The sequence below is a fragment of the Lissotriton helveticus genome, chromosome 10, assembly GCF_964261635.1.
Source record: "Lissotriton helveticus chromosome 10, aLisHel1.1, whole genome shotgun sequence".
NCBI lineage: Eukaryota > Metazoa > Chordata > Amphibia > Caudata > Salamandridae > Lissotriton > Lissotriton helveticus.
Genome location: NC_136071.1, coordinates 32,779,814 through 32,802,733, shown reverse-complemented (window position 1 = coordinate 32,802,733; position 22,920 = coordinate 32,779,814). Strand labels below are relative to the sequence as shown.

General features: G+C 52.5%; 1 protein-coding gene across 2 annotated transcripts in view; it reads left to right on the top strand.

Annotated features, from left to right (window-relative positions):
* TFE3 (transcription factor binding to IGHM enhancer 3) overlaps positions 1–22,920 on the top strand; it is a 206,217-nt gene that overhangs the window by 104,525 nt on the left and 78,772 nt on the right. For both annotated transcript variants that reach the window (XM_078664665.1, XM_078664664.1), the window contains exons 2-5: positions 2,349–2,462; positions 4,727–4,973; positions 7,634–7,861; positions 16,832–16,927. In XM_078664665.1, coding sequence (XP_078520791.1) covers positions 4,788–4,973; positions 7,634–7,861; positions 16,832–16,927 — 510 coding nt within the window. In that variant the 5' untranslated portion in view covers positions 2,349–2,462; positions 4,727–4,787. The remainder of the gene's footprint in view (positions 1–2,348; positions 2,463–4,726; positions 4,974–7,633; positions 7,862–16,831; positions 16,928–22,920) is intronic.

Below are 22,920 nucleotides of genomic sequence, written 5' to 3'. Positions count from 1 at the left end.
GGAACCTCCCATGAGGCTCCTGGGATTCGGCTCTGGCACCCCTATGCGCCGCGCTGAGGTACCCTTCTGCACCCGTCTGCTTCCAGGTCGCCCTGTAACTCCGCCTGCAACGAAAAAAGACAACATTACAACATTCTCTGCCTCCTGCCTGCCACGAACCACGCTGGGTAAGCAGTAGGGTGGGAGACGGCGAGTTGGGCGCGCGAAGAGGGCGCCAAGATGGTGGGGGAGGCCTATATACTCCTCCCCCTGTCCGAGCGCCCAGGAAGTGACGCTCCCTAGCGCGCCGCAACGAGGCTGGAGGACTCCTCCCTGAGCCCCTGCCCCTAAGGGGGGAGGGAGGGGTGCCCCAGTGACACTAGAGGGCTGCCCTCTTTGGTGGCCCCCTGTGGTTCCTCGGTCAGCCGCAGATTTCTGTGTGGTAATGCATCGCAGCGTTTTTATATTAACCCCTTAGCTGCGGCAGCTATTCCGCCGCAGCGCTAAGGGGAGGCGGGGCCGCGCGGCGCTCCCGTACTCATGACGTAACCGTTCCGTCACGGCCCTCGGGTGAGCTGTGCTTGTGACGGAACGGTTCCGTCACGGCCCCGCCCGCTCTTTAGAACACCAGCGCAGGCGCGGAATTCGCGCCACCCAGGCGCGGCGAGCGGGCCGTGGCGGAACCGCTCCGTCACCAGCACAGCCCACCCGAGGCTCGTGACGGAACGGTTCCGTCACGAGCACACAAAGGGTTAAGTGATTTGAATATGTTTTCTACACCGAAATAAAAACAAAATATATATTTTAAAACATTTCCAAGCTATGAGTGTTGTGCAGCCGACTCTGTCTAGCCTTCCTAACTTATAACCTGCCCATTTCTTACCTGTCCTGTGACCTTCCCCTTTCCCCACCTTGGAAAGAAACATGCCTGCACGCATGTGACTGACTATCTCCAGTCCTACTGGCCTTTCAAAGCCACTGGCCTCGCTAGACGTGTGACTCCTCCCAACCTTTCAGTAACACCAGTCTCTGTGCAAGCACTGTGACTGACTTTACCCCTGCCCTACTGGCCTTTCAAAGATTGCTGTCTCTGACCTGACCCGTGGCTAACACTGTGCCAGCCTGTCGGAGACACCGGTCTTAGTGAAAGCCATGTGACTGATTCTGGCAATGCCCTACTGGCTCGTGAGTCGTAGGGTGCCTGGTTTTAGTGTCTCTACTCAGATAGTAAGTGGGAGGGCAGAACCACCAGTGGGGCTCGTGAGTCGTAGGGTGCCTGGCTCTACTACTCGGAGAGTAAGTAGGAGGGCAGAACAAGTAGTGGGATTCGTGAGTCGTAGTGTGCCTGGTTTTAGTGTATCTACACAGAGAATTTGTCATTGGCTTGTGTCGTTGTCCTTCATAAATGCTGGCTTCTGATTTGTCAATAGGCTTGTTAGTCCGGCCTTAGTACCGCTTTGTCTTCATTTGTAACCTCCCATGAGAACTGACCCTTTTACTTCAGTTGTTACATGGTGCGTCTTATTTACTCTGTAGGCACGATTTTCTTTAATGGTTTCTCCTACTGCAGGCACTACAGGCTTTCCTGCAACTTTCAGTGTGCCATGTGTGCTTTCACGGGGCGCTTTTACAAAAAAAAGCATTTGTTTGTCAACTTGACAAACAAATACGTTTTTGGGTAAAAGTGCCCCATTTCACGCTTTCAATATAATAGCGGCCGCAGACCTTTCTTTAGACACGGCTCGTCTAAAGAAAGGTGTGTGGCCACTAGTGAAAGCGCAGCCTGGGTGCTTGTAATCAACAGGCATTTGCAATGCAATAGGTCTTGCATTTTAGAAACTTTGACCGATTGGTATTGTAAATGACAACGCATTTTATTATTGCAGATTTTTTAAAACCCGAATACAAGGCATTGTCATTTACAATGCCAATAGCTCAAAATCTCGCAATTGCGAGACCTATTGCAAATGCTTGTCGTTTTAGACACAGATCAAAAAGGGAGTGCAGAGAAAGTTTAGGTCTGGCTTGCCAGCGCAGCTGTCTGTACAACCTCCGCTTATTGCCAATTATTTACCCTGCTATTGGCAGTTTGGTGTATCATTCCACTTCCTATGAAATGCTTGCATTGCATAAGGAACTATTTTACTATCACAAAAGTACTCTGACTCATCACACATTAAATTCATTATTTCATGGCTGCATTGTGCACAGGAAGCACTTGAGCTTGGTTTGTTTTTACAGAGCACCATACTTTTTTTTAAATGTCCTACTTTGGACCTATAATGCAATCCAGACCTGTTGCGTTTGCCAGTGCTTGTCTTCCATTGTTGTGGCCCAATGTCTCACTCTTTTCTTTGTGTTTCCCACAGCGTGAGCTCCCTCCTGCCGGAGTCCGGCATCGTGGCCGACATTGACGTGGAGAGCGTGCTCTCCCAAAGCAGCGACAGCTTCTACGAGCTGAAGAGCCAGCCAATCAGCGCGAGGTAAGATGGCCGACATATTGTGAAATTCGTGCTCTGGCCAAGGCCAGAGATTTATTTTTATTTTTCTGGACTCTAAGTTCCCTTTTATTGCACAAATCTATATTGCGCTTCCAAATGTTCTGAAGAGCAACTCCTGAATCCAAGCAGGGGTCATCGAAGATGGGGTCACCGCGGATTCCCGGCTCCGCATTGGTCGACAGCCTTGGTGACGATGCAGTGATTTGCTTCCTCTAAGGCAGGTTGACATTGTTTGATCTCTGATCCTGGAGTCTTGGCATTAGATGAACTTAGGAGTACACTTTAGGCCTGCATTGACTTTTTATTAAATGAAATGAAAGTCTTTAGGAAAGTTAACCGGTGAATAATTTAATACAACTGTTTGAGCAGTAGCAGTGCTCTACCCCCAGCGCCTTGAGACCCTCACGGGTGAGTAGTGTGCTTTATAAATGCTCTGATTGACTGATTGATTGATTCCTACAGGTTCCAAAGATACCCACCGCTTAGACATGTTTGGGGCACTGCCCACCGGAGATCAGCATTACTGTTACTGTTGGAGTCAGGGCTGAACAAATTCTAACTCCTTGACACTAACTTGCGGGGACGGATAGATGTCCTCGGGGAGCCAGCAGTGTTGTAGTTTGCAGTTAGTACTTTTACACCAGCTTCATCCAGGGGTTTTAAAAGTTCAAGGTGGTTTACTGTGTCCTGTCTCGAGTTGTGGAAAAGAAAGTTCAGAAAGTCTTGGTTGTGGACTTAGCCAGGGAGGCAGGAAGGCCGGCTTCTCCTACGGTATCTAGCCAGCCGTTGGCCAAAGGGGCTTGGACATCCTGGTAGGAGCTGTTTCCTGTCTCTCTCTGTCGTCTCTCCTCTTCTGAGCACTTTATCCCTGTGGCACACACAAACTTCACACGCTCCCCTCAAGTGCACTCACATGTGTTCCCAGAGCTTGCTCAATCCTCCATATGGTTGAAAATGCAACGCGATGCACAGTGTGGCACGTGCGTTCTCTAGAGTAACATATGGGAGGCATACTGCTAGGATAACGGATCACAGATGGATAAAACTGGTGCTACTGGTGAGTAATATCCACCCAGCGGGCAAAACGCACAAGATGGCCGCCAGGCCTATCGACACAAGGAAGAAAGAATGAAGTAAAAAAACCTCCTAGTACCGCTCAGCATTTTCATAAATCGAGATATTGAACAAGAGAAGTTACATCGCCCAATGGACACTTAGGGCGTGCTGGGCATACAGACACCTTAGAAAACAAGCACTGCATTTGCAGTGCAATAGGTCTCACATTACTGATAGTTTGAGGTATTGTTGGCGTTGCAAATAATAATGCAACGCCAATATCTCATACATTCAGTAATGCGAGACCTAGTGCATGGCAAATGCTTGCGTAGTGAGCTAGGAACCAGCATTGTATGTCTTAGTGCAGTACCGCAACCTGCTCCTAGACGTCCCTAGTGAGCAAGGCACCAGCACTGCATGTCTAGATGCAGTACCTCAAGCTGCCCCTAGAGGTCTCTAGTGAGCAAGGCACAAGCACTGCATTTCTACAAAGTTGGAGTTATTGGCATTATAAATGGCAATGTTTTTTTACCTAGCCATGTTGCAGGGGTTCTCTTTTGGTCACATATGGTACTGCACCCTGCAGAAGATATGGTAAATTAACCCTACCCATAATGCATTGCATGCAAGACAGTACTACGAGTACATTCAAATAGCTATGTCCATATATACAATTAGTAGCTTTGAAATGTGACAAAAGAATTATTACATTAATTTCGGATTAGGTTGTACTCTGTGTTGAGCAGGTAAAGGGAAATTTATAGACAGTCTCATATAAATGTGAGATGTTTAATGAATGAAGTAACCACTGGCAGCCTAGCTTAGGACCAAGTGTGTGTCCTGCCTGAAGCCATTTAAGAAAATAGTGCCTTGAGGCAGTAAATAAAACCTAGGGAGTAATATAACACATGTAATAGGCAGTGTCCTCATGGGAGGTTACAAGAAGAGACAAGGCCGTACTAAGGAGGGACTACTAAGCCAATTGACCAATGAAAAGCCACCATTTACAAAGGACAGGAGCCAATTAAAAAGGTGGGTGGAAAGTAGGAGAAGCTTTATGCCCATATCCTGAATACAGTCTTGGCGAGACCTAAAGAGAAGAAAGTTAGGAAAGTGGGGTGCTGCGAGTACGACCCAGTGTATTGCCTTTTCTCAACCATGTCTGTTTTTTTCCTCTCCGTCCCTTGCAGCCCCCAGTCGGTGCAGCAGCCACAGTCCCTGCCGCCCTCGACGCCCCTCTCCGGATCCAGCATGACGTCCCGCATCCTGCTGCGGCAGCAGCTGATGCGCGCCCAGGACCAGGAGCAGGAGCGGCGTGAGAAGCAGCAACAGCAGCAGCAGGCCGCCCAGTTCATGGCCGCCCCCGCCACGGCCGCCATTAGCGTCAGCCCGGCGGCTCGGCCGGCGTCTGCGCAGGTGCCGGTTGAGGTCTTGAAGGTAAGTAGGAGGGCTTGTGGCTGCTCATAAAAATGTCCCGGTAATCAGTACCATTCACTCCAGTCAAGTCCCTCCATCCCAAACTGAGAAGAAACTCGGTATAATTCACTCCAGTCAGTCGTACCTGATAGCGATGAAGATGGTGCAGGTGAAAAAGATGTGAGGTCATCAGCCTGGCAATGGGGTATGTTTGCCTGAGGACCATTTAGAGGTCTCCTGTGGCAATCTCTTGTACAACACAGGTCACTCTTAGGCACTAACTGCCAGAGGAATCCCCACATACTCTTTGAACATTGAACCACTTTGAGAGTACATCCCTTATCCCATGAGAGACATAATTTGCACCCAAGTTGACATGTCCTCAGGGTGATGCGACATTCCTCCGACAGTACGAGACCACTCTCTCCTAACAAACAGAGCAGTAAGGAAGGTTTGTGTATGTGTGAGGGCAAGTGTGTGGGTAGGTATGCAGCCAGTCAGGCAGTTTGACTCTAACACCTTCCACACCCAGTTACCAGGCAATCTTTGTGGCCTTCTTTGTATTTTTCTCTTTCAAACAGAGACTCCTGCTTGTTCCCCCCGCAGGTCAACATTACACATTCAACACAATGTTAAATCACCCTGTCATCCTACTCTCCCTCATTGTCAACAGGTTAGGAATTATCAACATATCAGCCGACGTTTCGACCTTTTAATGTCTCAAATACCGAGAGCCTTCACCAGCACAATAGTAACACCTCATTTGAGAAGAGATAACCCAAGTGCAGAAGAATTGCATGGGTAAGCAAGGTCCAGGATAAATCAACACTGAGTTATAATCATGGTGCGAATTATGCTAATTCATGAATGAGACAGGTGGTAGAACTTGTCAACACCCTGAGGGTTTCAGATAGGGCTGTGTTGAGGCAGGGCAGCCGCCCCTGTCAACTAACTGCGAGTATTGTTAGTAAATTTGTGAATATTTTTGCTTACTGGCAAACTACATTACTGTAGTCTTTCTTGAATTAAACAATATAATTGACTTGTGTCCTAAGTGCAATATGCCTAGACATGGTGTGTCTTCTGCCAGTTGAATTACAAACGTCTTTAGAAAGAATCCATAAGAACCAGTGCTCATTGTCGCAATACATACATACATACATTGTATATTGAATTGTCAAGGTCTCAGTTCAGTGCAGTTATTTGCTTGAAGACAGGTCTTGTGTAGGGTGTCTCTCCCTGTCATGGGTTTAGGTTATAGGGTCAGATTTATAATCACTGTGAAAGAATAGAAAGCATTAGGACCAAGGAAGGAAAAATGATCCCATGTTTATTCTGCTTCTCTTGGTCCTTGTCCTTTCTCTTTTAAAACACTGTCCTGCCAACTCTTTGGAGTATGTGATGCTCTTCAACATAGTCTGTTGTGAAGAATCTGTAGGGTCCACATGCGGACTGTTGTTCACTCACAAATAGGTTGTGAGGCTGGCTCGTGCAGAGGGGCGCTCGTACAAAGGGGCGCTCATACAAAGGGGCACTCGTACAGATGGGTGCTCATACAGAGAGGCACTCGTACAGAGGGGCGCTCGTACAAAGGGGCGCTCGTACAAAGGGGCGCTCGTACAGATGGGTGCTCGTACAGAGGGGCGCTCGTACAGAGGGGCGCTCATACAGAGGGGGGTTCATGCAGAGGGGCGCTCGTACAAAGGGGCGCTCGTACAAAGGGGCTCTCATACAAAGGGGCACTCGTACAGATGGGTGCTCATACAGAGAGGCACTCGTACAGATGGGTGCTCGTACAGAGGGGCGCTCGTACAAAGGGGCGCTCATACAGATGGGTGCTCGTACAGAGGGGCGCTCGTACAGAGGGGCGCTCGTACAGAGGGGGTTCATGCAGAGGGGCGCTCGTACAAAGGGGCTCTCATACAAAGGGGCACTCGTACAGATGGGTGCTCGTACAGAGAGGCACTCGTACAGATGGGTGCTCGTACAGAGGGGCGCTCATACAAAGGGGCGCTCGTACAGAGGGGCGCTCGTGCAGAGGGGCGCTCGTGCAGAGGGGCGCTCGTACAGAGGGGCGCTCATGCAGAGGGGCACTCGTGCAGAGGGGCGCTCATGCAAAGGGGCTCTCGTACAGATGGGTGCTCGTACAGAGGGGCGCTCGTGCAGAGGGGCACTCATACAAAGGGGCGCTCATACAGATGGGCGCTCGTGCAGAGGGGCACTCTCACAGTGCAAACTCAACACAAAATGTCTTCTATGACCGAGTGCAGAGAGAGGGAGAGGAAAGTTAACTTGTCTCTCTGCCATTATGCCTCACTCAAAGATGCCATCTTGTGGGCACAGCTCCATCTGGCCTGATGTGCTGATAACAGCCTTGGTGCACATAAAAGCACTAGAAATGCACAGAGCCTAGTGCATTCTCCGGTGCCACCACCCGCTGCCCCAGTGACTGACACACACACTCTCCACACACCAGACTCCAGCTCTAGAACACACCCCACCCATTCCAACAGAGCAGAACTGACACACCCATGTGCCTCCCACCACAGAGGTCTCTCTTACGCGGTCCCTGTTGCATGGGGTGGCAGCCTCCACAGTGTGTGGGGTGCTTTGCTTGCCAGGGGTGCCATTTGGCTTTGCTTCTCAGAGATGTTCCTCATCGTACCCCCTTCCTCCCGCAGGTCCAGACCCACCTTGAGAACCCCACCAAGTACCACATCCAGCAGACGCAGCGGCACCAGGTGAAGCAGTACCTCTCCATGGGCAACAAGCTGACCGCGCAGGCCATGACCACCTCGCTCTCGCCTCAGACAGCCAACGCCCCAGAAAAAGCATTACAGCCTGGAGCCAGCAGCGCCCCCAACAGCCCCATGGCCATGCTCAACATCGGGTCCAACTCCGAGAAGGAGGTGAGTTACATATTGTATTGTGTTGTAATTGTGATTGTATTTATATAGCGCTTACTACCCCTGACGAGGTGTCGAAGCATTTTTTCGGCGAGTAGCACGCTACTTCGGAACCCATAAAGGATTTGTGGTGAATTAGTATAGTGAAAATATGAAAGTAGTTTGAGTGGTGGATAGGTTAATCAGTTATTTGGATTGAGGAGGATAGTGGAGGGACAGAAGAGGGGAAAAGGTTTGCGTTTATATAGCTCTTGCTACCCTTGAAGGGGTATTGAAGCGCTTTTTCAGCGTGTAGCACACTACTTCGGAACCCATAAAGGATTAGTGCTGAATTAGTATAGTGAAAATATGAAAGTAATTTGAGTGGTCAGTTATTTGGAGAGAGAAGGATAGTGGACAGATAGAGAAGGGAAAAAGGTTTGCATTCATATAGCACTTGCTTCCCTTGATGGGGTGTTGAAGTGCTTTTTCGGTGAACTAGGGAGCACCGTGGGCCTGAAGAGAGGGGCGTCGAGGCACTGAGTAACCAAAGAGTAAGACACAGGGTTACTGAGTGCCTGGGTGCTGGATGAATAAAGGTAAGGGGCACCTAGGCTCTGAGTAAACTTGTTGGTGGGCTTCTAGGTGCTAGATAAATAATTCACTGGTCACCTAGGCGCTGGCCAAAGGAGAGGCGTGCCACCTAGACCCTGGGTAAAGGAGCGGGTGAGCAACTAGACATTGGGTAAACGAGGAACGGACACCTAGGCGCTAGGTAAACAAGCGGCTGGGCTGGGGATTGTGGGCGCCTAGGTGGTGAGTAACCCAGGGGATGGGTGGTCGGGCACCCAGGGTATGTGTGCTGTGAGGGTGGGTACGACAGGGCGAGTGGTGCCAGGGGAGACACTGCCCACACTCGTCTTTCTTTGCACGGAAATCTCACCAAGGCTAAAGGTTGAGGAGAGTAAAGGCCTCTCCTTTGTCCGCTTCACAGACACTTAGAAGGGACAGACAGACACAGCTTGAACCTCCTGCTGCAGTGTCCACCAGGGGTTCAACTTCCGGTCTTGGGAACGCTGCAGTGTCCACCAGGGGTTCAACTTCCGGTCTTGGTGGCCTCTGCCTTCTCCCCCGGTGGCACCGGTGCGTGGCTGCCTGGCACCCTCGCTGGGCACCAGTGAGCCCCAGGTGATGCGGCGGGACTTATGTGCCCGCCTGGGCTACTAATGGCCCAGTGTTACCACCAGAGCTCCCTTGGGGGGCAGTGGCGTACGGTGTGCAGACATGGGGCACCCTACGTGAGGAGGGCAGTAACTCCTGGGTGGGTTGGGGGGGGCATCTCGTTGGGGGGGGCAGCTTGGGTCCAATTGCCCTGAAGTCGAAGCAGCCCCTCTTAAAGGTGAGGGACCACAGGGGTTATGGGCGTTTGAGGTGAGGGACCACAGAGGCTGGGGCATTTGAGGTGGGGGGGCCACAGAGGCTGGGGCATTTGAGGTGGGGGGGCCACAGAGGCTGGGGCGTTTGAGGTGAGGGACCACAGAGGCTGGGGCATTTGAGGTGAGAGACGACAGAGGCTGGGGCATTTGAGGTGGGGGGGCCACAGAGGCTGGGGCATTTGAGGTGGGGGGGCCACAGAGGCTGGGGCGTTTGAGGTGAGGGACCACAGAGGCTGGGGCATTTGAGGTGAGAGACGACAGAGGCTGGGGCATTTGAGGTGAGGGGCCACTGAGGCTGGGGCATTTGAGGTGAGAGACGACAGAGGCTGGGGCATTTGAGGTGAGGGGCCACTGAGGCTGGGGCATTTGAGGTGAGGAGCCACAGAGGCTGGGGCATTTGAGGTGAGGGACCACAGAGGCTGGGGCATTTGAGGTGAGAGACGACAGAGGCTGGGGCATTTGAGGTGAGGGGCCACAGAGGCTGGGGCGTTTGAGGTGAGGGACCACAGAGGCTGGGGCATTTGAGGTGAGAGACGACAGAGGCTGGGGCATTTGAGGTGAGGGGCCACTGAGGCTGGGGCATTTGAGGTGAGAGACGACAGAGGCTGGGGCATTTGAGGTGAGGGGCCACTGAGGCTGGGGCATTTGAGGTGAGGAGCCACAGAGGCTGGGGCATTTGAGGTGAGGGGCCACTGAGGCTGGGGCATTTGAGGTGAGGGGCCACTGAGGCTGGGGCATTTGAGGTGAGGAGCCACAGAGGCTGGGGCATTTGAGGTGGGGGGCCACAGAGGCTGGGACATTTGAGGTGGGGGGCCACAGAGGCTGGGTCATTTGAGGTGAGGGGCCACAGAGGCTGGGGCATTTGAGGTGAGGGACCACAGAGGCTGGGGCATTTGAGGTGAGGGGCCACAGAGGCTGGGACATTTGAGGTGAGGGGTCACTGCGGTTGGGGCATTTGAGGTGAGGGGCCACTGAGGCTGAGGCATTTGAGGTGTGGGGCCACAGAGGCTGGGGCATTTGAGGTGAGGGACCACAGAGGATGGGGCATTTGAGGTGAGGAGCCACAGAGGCTGGGGCATTTGAGGTGAGGGACCACAGAGGCTGGGGCATTTGAGGTGAGGGGCCACTGAGGCTGGGGCATTTGAGGTGAGGGGCCACAGAGGCTGGGGCATTTGAGGTGAGGGGTCACTGCGGTTGGGGCATTTGAGGTGAGGGACCACAGAGGCTGGGTCATTTGAGGTGAGGAGCCACTGAGGCTGGGGCATTTGAGGTGAGGGGTCACTGCGGTTGGGGCATTTGAGGTGAGGGGCCACTGAGGCTGGGTCATTTGAGGTGAGGGACCACAGAGGCTGGGGCATTTGAGGTGAGGGGCCACTGAGGCTGGGTCATTTGAGGTGAGGAGCCACAGAGACTGGGGCATTTGAGGTGGGGGACCACAGAGGCTGGGGCATTTGAGGAGAGGGGCCACAGAGGCTGGGACATTTGAGGTGAGGGGCCACTGAGGCTGGGGCATTTGAGGTGAGGGACCACAGAGGCTGGGGCATTTGAGGTGAGGGACCACTGAGGCTGGGGCATTTGAGGTGAGGGACCACTGAGGCTGGGGCATTTGAGGTGAGGAGCCACTGAGGCTGGGGCATTTGAGGTGAGGGGCGACTGAGGCTGAGGCATTTGAGGTGAGGAGCCACTGAGGCTGGGGCATTTGAGGCGAGGGGCCACTGAGGCTGAGGCATTTGAGGTGAGGAGCCACAGAGGCTGGGGCATTTGAGGTGAGGAGCCACAGAGGCTGGGGCATTTGAGGTGAGGGGCCACTGAGGCTGAGGCATTTGAGGTGAGGGGCCACTGAGGCTGGGGCATTTGAGGTGAGGGGCCACAGGGGTTATGGGCGTTTGAGGTGAGGGACCACAGAGGCTGGGGCATTTGAGGTGAGAGACGACAGAGGCTGGGGCATTTGAGGTGAGGGGCCACTGAGGCTGGGGCATTTGAGGTGAGGAGCCACAGAGGCTGGGGCATTTGAGGTGGGGGGCCACTGAGGCTGGGGCATTTGAGGTGAGGGGCCACTGAGGCTGGGGCATTTGAGGTGAGGAGCCACAGAGGCTGGGGCATTTGAGGTGGGGGGCCACAGAGGCTGGGACATTTGAGGTGGGGGGCCACAGAGGCTGGGGCATTTGAGGTGGGGGGCCACAGAGGCTGGGGCATTTGAGGTGAGGAGCCACTGAGGCTGGGGCATTTGAGGTGAGGGGCGACTGAGGCTGAGGCATTTGAGGTGAGGAGCCACTGAGGCTGGGGCATTTGAGGTGAGGGGCCACTGAGGCTGAGGCATTTGAGGTGAGGAGCCACAGAGGCTGGGGCATTTGAGGTGAGGAGCCACAGAGGCTGGGGCATTTGAGGTGAGGGGCCACTGAGGCTGAGGCATTTGAGGTGAGGGGCCATTGAGGCTGGGCATTTGAGGTGAGGGGCCACAGGGGTTATGGGCGTTTGAGGTGAGGGACCACAGAGGCTGGGGCATTTGAGGTGAGAGACGACAGAGGCTGGGGCATTTGAGGTGAGGGGCCACTGAGGCTGGGGCATTTGAGGTGAGGAGCCACAGAGGCTGGGGCATTTGAGGTGGGGGGCCACTGAGGCTGGGGCATTTGAGGTGAGGGGACACTGAGGCTGGGGCATTTGAGGTGAGGAGCCACAGAGGCTGGGGCATTTGAGGTGGGGGGCCACAGAGGCTGGGACATTTGAGGTGGGGGGCCACAGAGGCTGGGGCATTTGAGGTGGGGGGCCACAGAGGCTGGGTCATTTGAGGTGAGGGGCCACAGAGGCTGGGGCATTTGAGGTGAGGGACCACAGAGGCTGGGGCATTTGAGGTGAGGGGCCACAGAGGCTGGGACATTTGAGGTGAGGGGTCACTGCGGTTGGGGCATTTGAGGTGAGGGGCCACTGAGGCTGAGGCATTTGAGGTGTGGGGCCACAGAGGCTGGGGCATTTGAGGTGAGGGACCACAGAGGATGGGGCATTTGAGGTGAGGAGCCACAGAGGCTGGGGCATTTGAGGTGAGGGACCACAGAGGCTGGGCATTTGAGGTGAGGGGCCACAGAGGCTGGGGCATTTGAGGTGAGGGGTCACTGCGGTTGGGGCATTTGAGGTGAGGGACCACAGAGGCTGGGGCATTTGAGGTGAGGAGCCACTGAGGCTGGGGCATTTGAGGTGAGGGGTCACTGCGGTTGGGGCATTTGAGGTGAGGGGCCACTGAGGCTGGGTCATTTGAGGTGAGGGACCACAGAGGCTGGGGCATTTGAGGTGAGGGGCCACTGAGGCTGGGTCATTTGAGGTGAGGAGCCACAGAGACTGGGGCATTTGAGGTGGGGGACCACAGAGGCTGGGGCATTTGAGGAGAGGGGCCACAGAGGCTGGGACATTTGAGGTGAGGGGCCACTGAGGCTGGGGCATTTGAGGTGAGGGACCACAGAGGCTGGGGCATTTGAGGTGAGGGACCACTGAGGCTGGGGCATTTGAGGTGAGGGACCACTGAGGCTGGGGCATTTGAGGTGAGGAGCCACTGAGGCTGGGGCATTTGAGGTGAGGGGCGACTGAGGCTGAGGCATTTGAGGTGAGGAGCCACTGAGGCTGGGGCATTTGAGGTGAGGGGCCACTGAGGCTGAGGCATTTGAGGTGAGGAGCCACAGAGGCTGGGGCATTTGAGGTGAGGAGCCACAGAGGCTGGGGCATTTGAGGTGAGGGGCCACTGAGGCTGAGGCATTTGAGGTGAGGGGCCACTGAGGCTGGGGCATTTGAGGTGAGGAGCCACAGAGGCTGGGGCATTTGAGGTGAGGGGCCACTGAGGCTGAGGCATTTGAGGTGAGGGGCCACTGAGGCTGGGGCATTTGAGGTGAGGAGGCACAGAGGCTGGGGCATTTGAGGTGAGGGGCCACTGAGGCTGAGGCATTTGAGGTGAGGGGCCACTGAGGCTGGGGCATTTGAGGTGAGGGGCCACAGAGGCTGGGACATTTGAGGTGAGGGAACGCAGAGGCTGGGGCATTTGAGGTGAGGGACCACTGAGGCTGGGGCATTTGAGGTGAGGGGCCACTGAGGCTGAGGCATTTGAGGTGAGGGGCCACTGAGGCTGGGGCATTTGAGGTGAGGAGCCACAGAGGCTGGGGCATTTGAGGTGGGGGACCACAGAGGCTGGGGCATTTGAGGAGAGGGGCCACAGAGGCTGGGACATTTGAGGTGAGGGGCCACTGAGGCTGGGGCATTTGAGGTGAGGGGCCACTGAGGCTGAGGCATTTGAGGTGAGGAGCCACTGAGGCTGGGGCATTTGAGGTGAGGGCCACTGAGGCTGAGGCATTTGAGGTGAGGAGCCACAGAGGCTGGGGCATTTGAGGTGAGGAGCCACAGAGGCTGGGGCATTTGAGGTGAGGGGCCACTGAGGCTGAGGCATTTGAGGTGAGGGGCCACTGAGGCTGGGGCATTTGAGGTGAGGGACCACTGAGGCTGGGGCATTTGAGGTGAGGAGCCACAGAGACTGGGGCATTTGAGGTGAGGGGCCACTGAGGCTGGGGCTTTTGAGGTGAGGAGCCACAGAGGATGGGGCATTTGAGGTAAGGGGCCACAGAGGCTTAGGCATTTGAGGTGAGGGACCACTGAGGCTGGGGCATTTGAGGTGAGGGGCCACTGAGGCTGGGGCATTTGAGGTGAGGGGCCACTGAGGCTGGGGCATTTGAGGTGAGGAGCCACAGAGGCTGGGGCATTTGAGGTGAGGGGCCACTGAGGCTGAGGCATTTGAGGTGAGGGGCCACTGAGGCTGGGGCATTTGAGGTGAGGGGCCACAGAGGCTGGGACATTTGAGGTGAGGGAACGCAGAGGCTGGGGCATTTGAGGTGAGGGACCACTGAGGCTGGGGCATTTGAGGTGAGGGGCCACTGAGGCTGAGGTATTTGAGGTGAGGGGCCACTGAGGCTGGGGCATTTGAGGTGAGGAGCCACAGAGGCTGGGGCATTTGAGGTGAGGGGCCACTGAGGCTGAGGCATTTGAGGTGAGGGGCCACTGAGGCTGGGGCATTTGAGGTGAGGGGCCACAGAGGCTGGGGCATTTGAGGTGAGGGGCCACTGAGGCTGGGGCATTTGAGGTGAGGGGCCACTGAGGCTGGGGCATTTGAGGTGAGGAGCCACAGAGACTGGGGCATTTGTGGTGAGGGGCCACTGAGGCTGGGGCTTTTGAGATGAGGAGCCACAGAGGATGGGGCATTTGAGGTAAGGGGCCACAGAGGCTGAGGCATTTGAGGTGAGGGACCACTGAGGCTGGGGCATTTGAGGTGAGGGGTCACTGAGGCTGGGGCATTTGAGGTGAGGGGCCACTGAGGCTGGGGCATTTGAGGTGAGGGGTCACTGAGGCTGGGGCATTTGAGGTGAGGGGCCACGAGGCTGGGGCATTTTAGGTGAGGGACCACAGAGGCTGGGGCATTTGAGGTGAGGAGCCACAGAGGCTGGGGCATTTGAGGTGAGGGGTCACTGAGGCTGGGGCATTTGAGGTGAGGGGCCACTGAGGCTGGGGCATTTGAGGTGAGGGGCCACTGAGGCTGGGGCATTTGAGGTGAGGGGCCACAGAGGCTGGGGCATTTGAGGTGAGGAGCCACAGAGACTGGGGCATTTGAGGTGAGGGGCCACTGAGGCTGGGGCTTTTGAGGTGAGGAGCCACAGAGGATGGGGCATTTGAGGTAAGGGGCCACAGAGGCTTAGGCATTTGAGGTGAGGGACCACTGAGGCTGGGGCATTTGAGGTGAGGGGTCACTGAGGCTGGGGCATTTGAGGTGAGGGGCCACTGAGGCTGGGGCATTTGAGGTGAGGGGTCACTGAGGCTGGGGCATTTGAGGTGAGGGGCCACGAGGCTGGGGCAGGGGTGGTAGGGTGCAGGGGTGGTAGGGTGCAGGGGTGGTAGGGTGCAGGGGTGGTAGGGTGCAGGGGTGTAGGGTGCAGGGGTGTAGGGTGCAGGGGTGTAGGGTGCAGGGGTGTAGGGTGCAGGGGTGGTAGGGTGCAGGGGTGGTAGGGTGCAGGGGTGGTAGGGTGCAGGGGTGGTAGGGTGCAGGGGTGGTAGGGTGCAGGGGTGGTAGGGTGCAGGGGTGTAGGGTGCAGGGGTGTAGGGTGCAGGGGTGTAGGGTGCAGGGGTGGTAGGGTGCAGGGGTCGTAGGGTGCAGGGGTCGTAGGGTGCAGTGGTGTAGGGTGCAGGGGTGTAGGGTGCAGGGGTACACTATGGGGCAGTGAGACCTCGCCTGACCGGACAGCTGCGCCTATGACTAGGGTGTAGTGGCATTAAGAGGGACGGTGCTAGCGGCCCTTGAAGTGGGTTCGTCACACTTGTAGGGCAGTTGGTCGGAGGAGCCCCCTTCTGAAGGGGGGGGGGCAGGGTGTGTACCTTGACCCTGGCCGTCGGCGCCCGGATGTTAAACACTCACACATTAAAACGAGTTGTGTTTTTAGAAGTTAACCATTTTTAGGCTCGCGGCAGCCCCTCCCTGGCGGTGGAGAGGACTCGGAGCCCCCCGTGACCCCTGTACCGAGGGATTAGTCTGAACCTGGGGTCAGTGGGGTGGTCGGGGGGTGGTTAGAGGTAGATTCTGTACTGCCCTGGCCAGGGGGCATCATTGCCCGGCCCCTGAACCGCACTAACTAACTAAACCACAGATTTACAGAGGGGGCGGGCTGATAGCCAAAAACAGAAACTATCCAAAAGTCTGGCAGGGCTGGGTGGGATCAGGCATACGGTAGACTCTTGCATAGGACTGACTCTGCACCAGCCCTTCTGGCTTTGTCAGTCATCTGCTTGCGAGCTTGTGTGTGTGCCCTGCTGCGCCCGGGCTGTGAGGTGGAATATATCCCTATCGAGTGACCCCTCCCCGGCCCTCCCCTGACCCTGATGGAGGGCGTGTCCACGCCTGGAGGGCCCCCAGATTCCTATTGTCATGAGGGCCAGGGCTCGGCTGACCACAGGCCTCAGCCGGACCCAATTGTCCTTTAATCTCAAACCTATCGCCGCCCCTTCCCACGCAGACTCTGCAAACACTCATGCACGGGGGCTCGGCCCCTCAAGAGGGCGGAGGGGCCTGGCCCTCCCCGCGGAGGTGTTCACTGCTCACCTCGGATGGCCTTGTCTCAAGGGCCGGGGTGGAGAGGGCTGTGGCCAGCGCACCAAGCCTCTACAGAGGCCCAACACTCGGGGGGGGGGGGCACCGTGCCAACGCCCGGGGGCACCACAGGCGGCCCACTACCACTCAGGGGCACAGTGCCAGCGCCCGGGGGCACCCCAGGCGGCCAACTGCTACCCAGGGGCACAGTGCCAGCGCGTGGGGGCACACGGACTGCCCCTCAACATGGACTGCCCCGGGTGCCTCCACTAAAGGCCTCCCCCTCTGAGGGTGCGCATCGAAGCGCGCCCAAGGCGCTACTCCAGAAGCGGGCGCTCGCCATGGATACCTCCTCGCTCTCCACATAGGGTGGCAATGCTGCTGGGTGGGCAGGGCTGGTGGGTTTTGCTTGCTCCCCCTCGTAACCTGTGGCCTCCCTCCCCCCCCTCGCAGATCGACGACGTGGTGGAGGAAATCATCAGCCTGGAGTCGAGCTTCAACGACGACATTATGAACTTTATCGACGCCGGACTGCAGATGCCCAGCACGGTGAGTGGGTGCGCCTGACTCTGCCCCAGCCCCAGCAGCGGGCAGCATGTTTCCAGCATCGCTTCAGCCTTGGAACCTAAAATGGCCACCGCCCTGGTGACCCCTAGTTCAGGCATGCCAGCCCCCCTACCTGTCCTGCACTACCCGAGAAACCTGCTAGTTCTATGTTATGTATGTGGTGAAACGTAAGGGAACTATGGGCCATGTGTATGAAGCAAATTCGCATTCGCAAAGGTTTGCAAATGCAAATTTGCTAAATGGTATGTATAAAGCAAAATCTGGTGCAAAACAAGGAATCGCAAAATTTGCGATTCCTTATTTTGCAATTGCATTTAAGGAATCGCAAATTTGGGATTCCTTAAATGAAATGTTTGAAGCAAAAAAATTTAGCAAAATGTCCTTAAGGAATCGCAAATTACCACCAACCTCTAGTTGGTGGTAAGTTGCGAATTCCTTGAAAAATGCACTTAGGGCATGTATGTGCGCCACATGTGCACCCATGCATATTTCAGCGGTGCAACAGGGTGTCCTTTGGACACCCCTGCACCCTTGAAATTATTCTCAATTTGCGATTTTCAAATTGCGAATCGCAAAATTGAGAATACCTTCCCATTCATTCCTATGGGCCTCCTGGCCCATAGAAATGAATGGGAAAGTATTCCTTAATTGCGATTCGCAATTTGCGAATCGCAATTAAGGAATACTAAGAATTCGCAAAAAAAATGCGAAATTGTACATACATACCAATTTGCGATTCTGAAATAGCGATTTCTTAAAAATCGCTATTTCAGAATCGCAAATGGGTACCTTGATACATATGGCCCTATGTTTTCAAAGCGCTATAGTTAGTCTGTAGGCCTGAGAACTTACAGTGAAGAAGCGAGGGACACCCGAACATATGTCAAAGCTATTGTGACTTGTTTTAAGCAGGACCAATGGAATTATGCTGCAGGGGAGGACCAAATTATGCGGCAAGGTTAACTAAATAATGCGGCAACAAAACGCCAATTATGCAGCACATTTTTTTTACAGTATTACTTCGTTATTTTGGCATCGGTACTCATGTTAACACTGCTATGGCAAAGTTTTCAATGTATTAATTCCAGATTAGCTGCCAAACACAGCAATAAACAATTTATAATTGACTAGTTATTATTTGCGAAGGGCCTCCCACTGTGCGGCAGCATGCACTGCTGCCTTTTTTGTAACTTTTGATCCTAGTAACATTTTTTGTTAAAATCTGCAAATTATGCATTAGATAATGGATTATGTAGTAACTGCTGGTAATCCATAATTCTGTGGAAAACGCCACGGTCGCAGATTTGCATAATTCCAGTGGTCCCGGTCTTAAGTCATTAACAAGAATAATACTTATAATAGCCCTGTTAGTTATTGTCTTATATAGCAGTCCCTGCCACTATTATGCTGCCTCTACCCGCTTTAAAAACAGCTTTTACTATTACCCAAATACGGTGCTCGACAGAGTAACATTGCATAGTGCCCAAGTTGGCTCATATCAGTTGTAGCACTTGCATCCAGTTTTGGCCTACACCGTTTGCATTCTGGGACTTGTAGTCTCGCTTTATATATTGCAAGCATAGGCTCAAAAATCCCAGCTAGGAAAGTGCTGTTGATTAACAAGCTAAGAGTGTCTGAAAGTGCCACACATGAGCCAGGGCTCCCTGGCAGTTGTGAGACAAGCTGCCCTGGCTTGTTGGGGGGAGAGGGGTGGTTTGAGTTACACAGCTGTGATTTGTGGCTGAAAGTGCAGCGTCTGGTGGACGTTATTCCTTGCCACACCTTTGTTGTGCCCAAAAATTTTTATAGTGCAGTGTTCGCTATCTATTTGAAATTTGGCATACATTATTTTAATTCATTTTCCCGCACTAAGAGGAAGAGATGGGAGAGTAGCAAAAGTAGCGGAGGGGTTGTGAGCATATGTTTCTCCTTTCCATAGGCGTGTATTCCGGTCAGTAGGGTAATTCCTTATTAAAATACAGCACAATAATGCAAGTTGATTTGAGTGAGAATAGTTCTTTTTATTCACCACTTGATTGAATCCATTTCACTCATTTTAAAATTTTCACAGAATAAGTTGTTAGGGAAAGAGAACAGCCGACACGTGTTTCGCCCTATGTGGCAAGTAGAGCCAGGGCTTTCTCAAGGCTAGTCATTTTGTTCCAGCAACATGGTGTCAACAATTTGTCTGTACTTTTCCAAAATTGTAATAGGACATTGTATTCTAACATCCAAATTTGAGAGGTAGGTTCAATGATGGTCTCATGTAGAGTCCCCGGATGAATCCGTTACGTCAGTAGCAAAAGTAGTATGCAGTACTAAAAGCAGGGAGATAGGAATTATGCGGCAGGGGAGGACCAAATTATGAGGTAGAGTTTACTTAATTGTGCTGCAAGAAAAGAAACATTATGCGGTATAATGTGGCACATTTGTGGCAGTATGTATTACCTCATTATTTTGACAATTTTACATGTGTTAACACTATCTGGGCAAAGGATTCACCTCATTAGAACTGGTCTGACACCCCAATACAGCAATCAGCATCAGAAAGTTGACCAGTTAACCTTTGTGAAGGGCCTTCCACTGCGCTGCAACAGGTGTTTTTAGTCAATTTTGATCAATTGGAGCTATAAACAAATTAATTTTGTTAAAATCTATAGCAGATGATGGACTAAATGGCTAATCCATAATTACGCAGAAATAAGAAAAGTCACGAAATCTCATAATTTCAGCGGCCCTGAGAAAAAGTGATAGCCCAGCAGTGCTTAATTTGTAAAACAATAAAAGCCAGGTCCCTCATCAGGAGGCCAATGCATCTTGCACTACCCATTACTCCTGTCAGCGCTGCCAATAACAGCACCAAAACAACTACTAACCATAACACTTCTACAAGTGTAACAATTCAGGCTGCTCGAGGCTCCCAAAGCTATAGGAATGGCTTGGGCGGCAGGTATTAGTTTTTTTTTTAATGTATATTGAATGAATAAACAACTGTTGTTCTGCTTACTCTAAATCACACAAACAGCGCCATCATGTGGCAAGCATCCAAGTGCTGGTGTTGAAATTTAAGTGCCGTCCGGAGCACCGGAAACCGCCGGCTCAAATTAAGCACTGCAGCCCAGCACTGCTGGTACAGTACAAATGAGGCAGGAAAGATACTATATTCCATATGTGCGCTCACCGCTACCCCAGACCTGATTCAGGAGCTGTGGGTATATTTGTCACTGAAGAACGCTCTCGTTCTAGCTAAAGCTGCAGCAAGTGCCACCTTAAACGTTACATTATAAGCCAAACACCAGACACTTTTCAGAGATGCTCAAATATAATAGACCTGTTTTGCCCTTCTTGGCACTTATCAGTGTGATGCATTGGACGCAAAGTACATTCCAAAAGAAGCTTGTTGGGTGCCATTTAACTCTGTTTGCAGTGAAGTAAACAAAATCTGCCACAGTTAAAGTGCCAAGGCCTCTGATTATGAGGTTGTTTCACATTTCTATCCAGTGCTTTTCAGGTAGAAAAGTGGGTGTTCTGTGTGAAGTATAGATTTATTACACCTTACTCCATATCTAGGTACCCTGAAGCTATATGTACCATGTACGTACATATATCTAGAGTTCGGTACAGAAAATGTAGACTTACCTGTCGATTTTTTTCTCTCAATATTTGTCCTCCATATTGTGTTGCACCGAAATTTTGGGCTGGATTATTAGGGTGCACACCATGCCTCATTGTTGTCTTTATATGAAGCTAGAGGATACCCCGAAACACAGAAAGATATGGAAGCAAACATTAGCTAAGCCTGTAGGCCTGCTGTTTTCCCCCAACATTTTGGCTCTGTCAATGCTTGTTTGATTTTGTCCTGGTTTTTGCAAAAGTTTAATAGGTCTGGCGTTAGCCAAGACCTTTTGATATTACTAAAACCTTAAGTGAGGCATTGTCCAAGACTTTTAGATTTTACTAACATCATACATAATGTACTTAAATGGGCTTTCTGCAAGCCCTCTTCATCCATTGTTCTGCTGCTGTGTCATTCATAGGTTTCTTCCGCCCACTACAGCATACATCATTGGGCAGTGGATGAGCCCACTTCAGACATTGGCTAGCGTCACTGTGAGTGGCGACATTCTGCTTTTTTACAAGAACACATCCCTGCACAAATTAGTTTACCTCAGTGCTAGGGATTAGTAAAGCAATGTTTGCATTTTGAGACCCCCACTTTCTTTTTGACAATAAAGACCATGACCAAAAAACAAGCATTGACAAAACCCTGAAGTGCCCGCCAATGCCAGAACAGTTGTCTTTGTAAATGCTTGTTTTTGGGGAAGCTGCCAGGCCCTCCTCAATCAAATAAAAAAAATATTTTTTTATTTTTTTTATTTTAAAAAGCACACATTGACATAGTCATTGGCTCTTAATTGGACTACTTTGTGGGTGGGTGTGCGGTATGCTGTCACCCACACCGAAGTAATAGCCAATGGCTGAAGTGGGCTGACCTTTTGCCCATGCTTTATTGTATAGTGGGCTGGAGAAAAGTGTGATTGACATAATAACAGATCAATGAACGAACTATAAGTAAGTATATTAAACATCATTTCAGTAAAATCAAAAGGGCTAAACTAAAATCATCCCTAAAAGTAGTTGCAGTGCATCGAAAGAGTCTGGATGTAGAAGGAAGAGGGTCTGATAATGAAACCATGTTCAGCTAAAATCGTGTATTAACCCGTTTGCTGCTTCAAACGTTCCGCGCCGGTGTGGAGCGTTCTATTAAGCGGGCAGGGCCGCGTCTGCCAACGGACGAGCGCAGCACTACGGAGGTAGTGCTCGCGACGGCCATTGGCCGACAGAAGCAGCAAATGGGTTAAATGACAATGTTATGCGTAACTTCCCCCCCATATATGGGAAGATGTGTATGCTTCACTGCGGATGGATTTAGTTATTTATTTGCACTTTTATAAAGCGCGGACATGGCCCGCAGGCATCAGAGTGCTTTACAAATCACATGATACAGGGTTACAGTAATAGTAGTTAAACTCAGACGCTTACATCAGTGGATGCGTACAAAAGTTACCACAAGAGACAGTTACAACAGTTGGGCAGAGGACATGCGCAGTTACACGAGGTCAGATCAGGGCGCAGAGAGAGTAATTAAGTCTGGTCGAGGGTGAATTAACCAAGATGTTTGTCCGATAGGAGGAGCTTGAAGTCCTTATTGAAGGCGACGAGGCAGGTGGTTAGACGGAGGGAGGGCGGCAGAGAGTTCCAGATTCTAGTGGCGCTACCAGAGAAAGATTGGTTCTGTATCGTTCTCGACTAAATGTGGGCGGTTCCTGGAGCATGGAATGGGCATTTCTGGATGATAACACTCACAGAATGTTGCCATGATAATTCTTTAACCCCTTGAACGCGTGAGGAATTCCCCCGCGGTGCGGACGAATTCCAAGCGTGCGCAATTTGGACGGGACGCACACGCCCACTGTGACATCGGATGGCCAGGGGCCGTCTGACGCATGGAAAGGGATAACAATGAAAACACCAATAAAAATCTCAATAAAACATGTCTGGTCTCTGCAGCCCCCGTCGCTGGTTTTCCGTATGGGTCACACTGTTGAAGGATTGTGGCTTCGGTGTGGTATATTTTAGGGTGCATCCGGTCGGCTATGATGTTTGAGAATAGTTTTAGTCGTCCTCCTACCAACACTGGCCCCGCCCTGACGGACTCACTGTGCCAGAACTTCGTATCCACGTCTGAGTTGTGGCGGCCACACAGAATCTAAGCGCTTTGCTGTTCCAGCACATCTTTCGCACGGGTTAATATTTTGAAATTATATTGTTAAAAGTTGCTGTAAGACTGGTTTGTAACTTGCTCCCCACTGCCGCTAGATAGTAACACAGATTAGTTTTAGCTCGCAGTGAGTCTGACTTTAGTAGGCAGAACCTACTGCGCATGCGCGTCTGGCCGGCGGACTTCCGCCGAC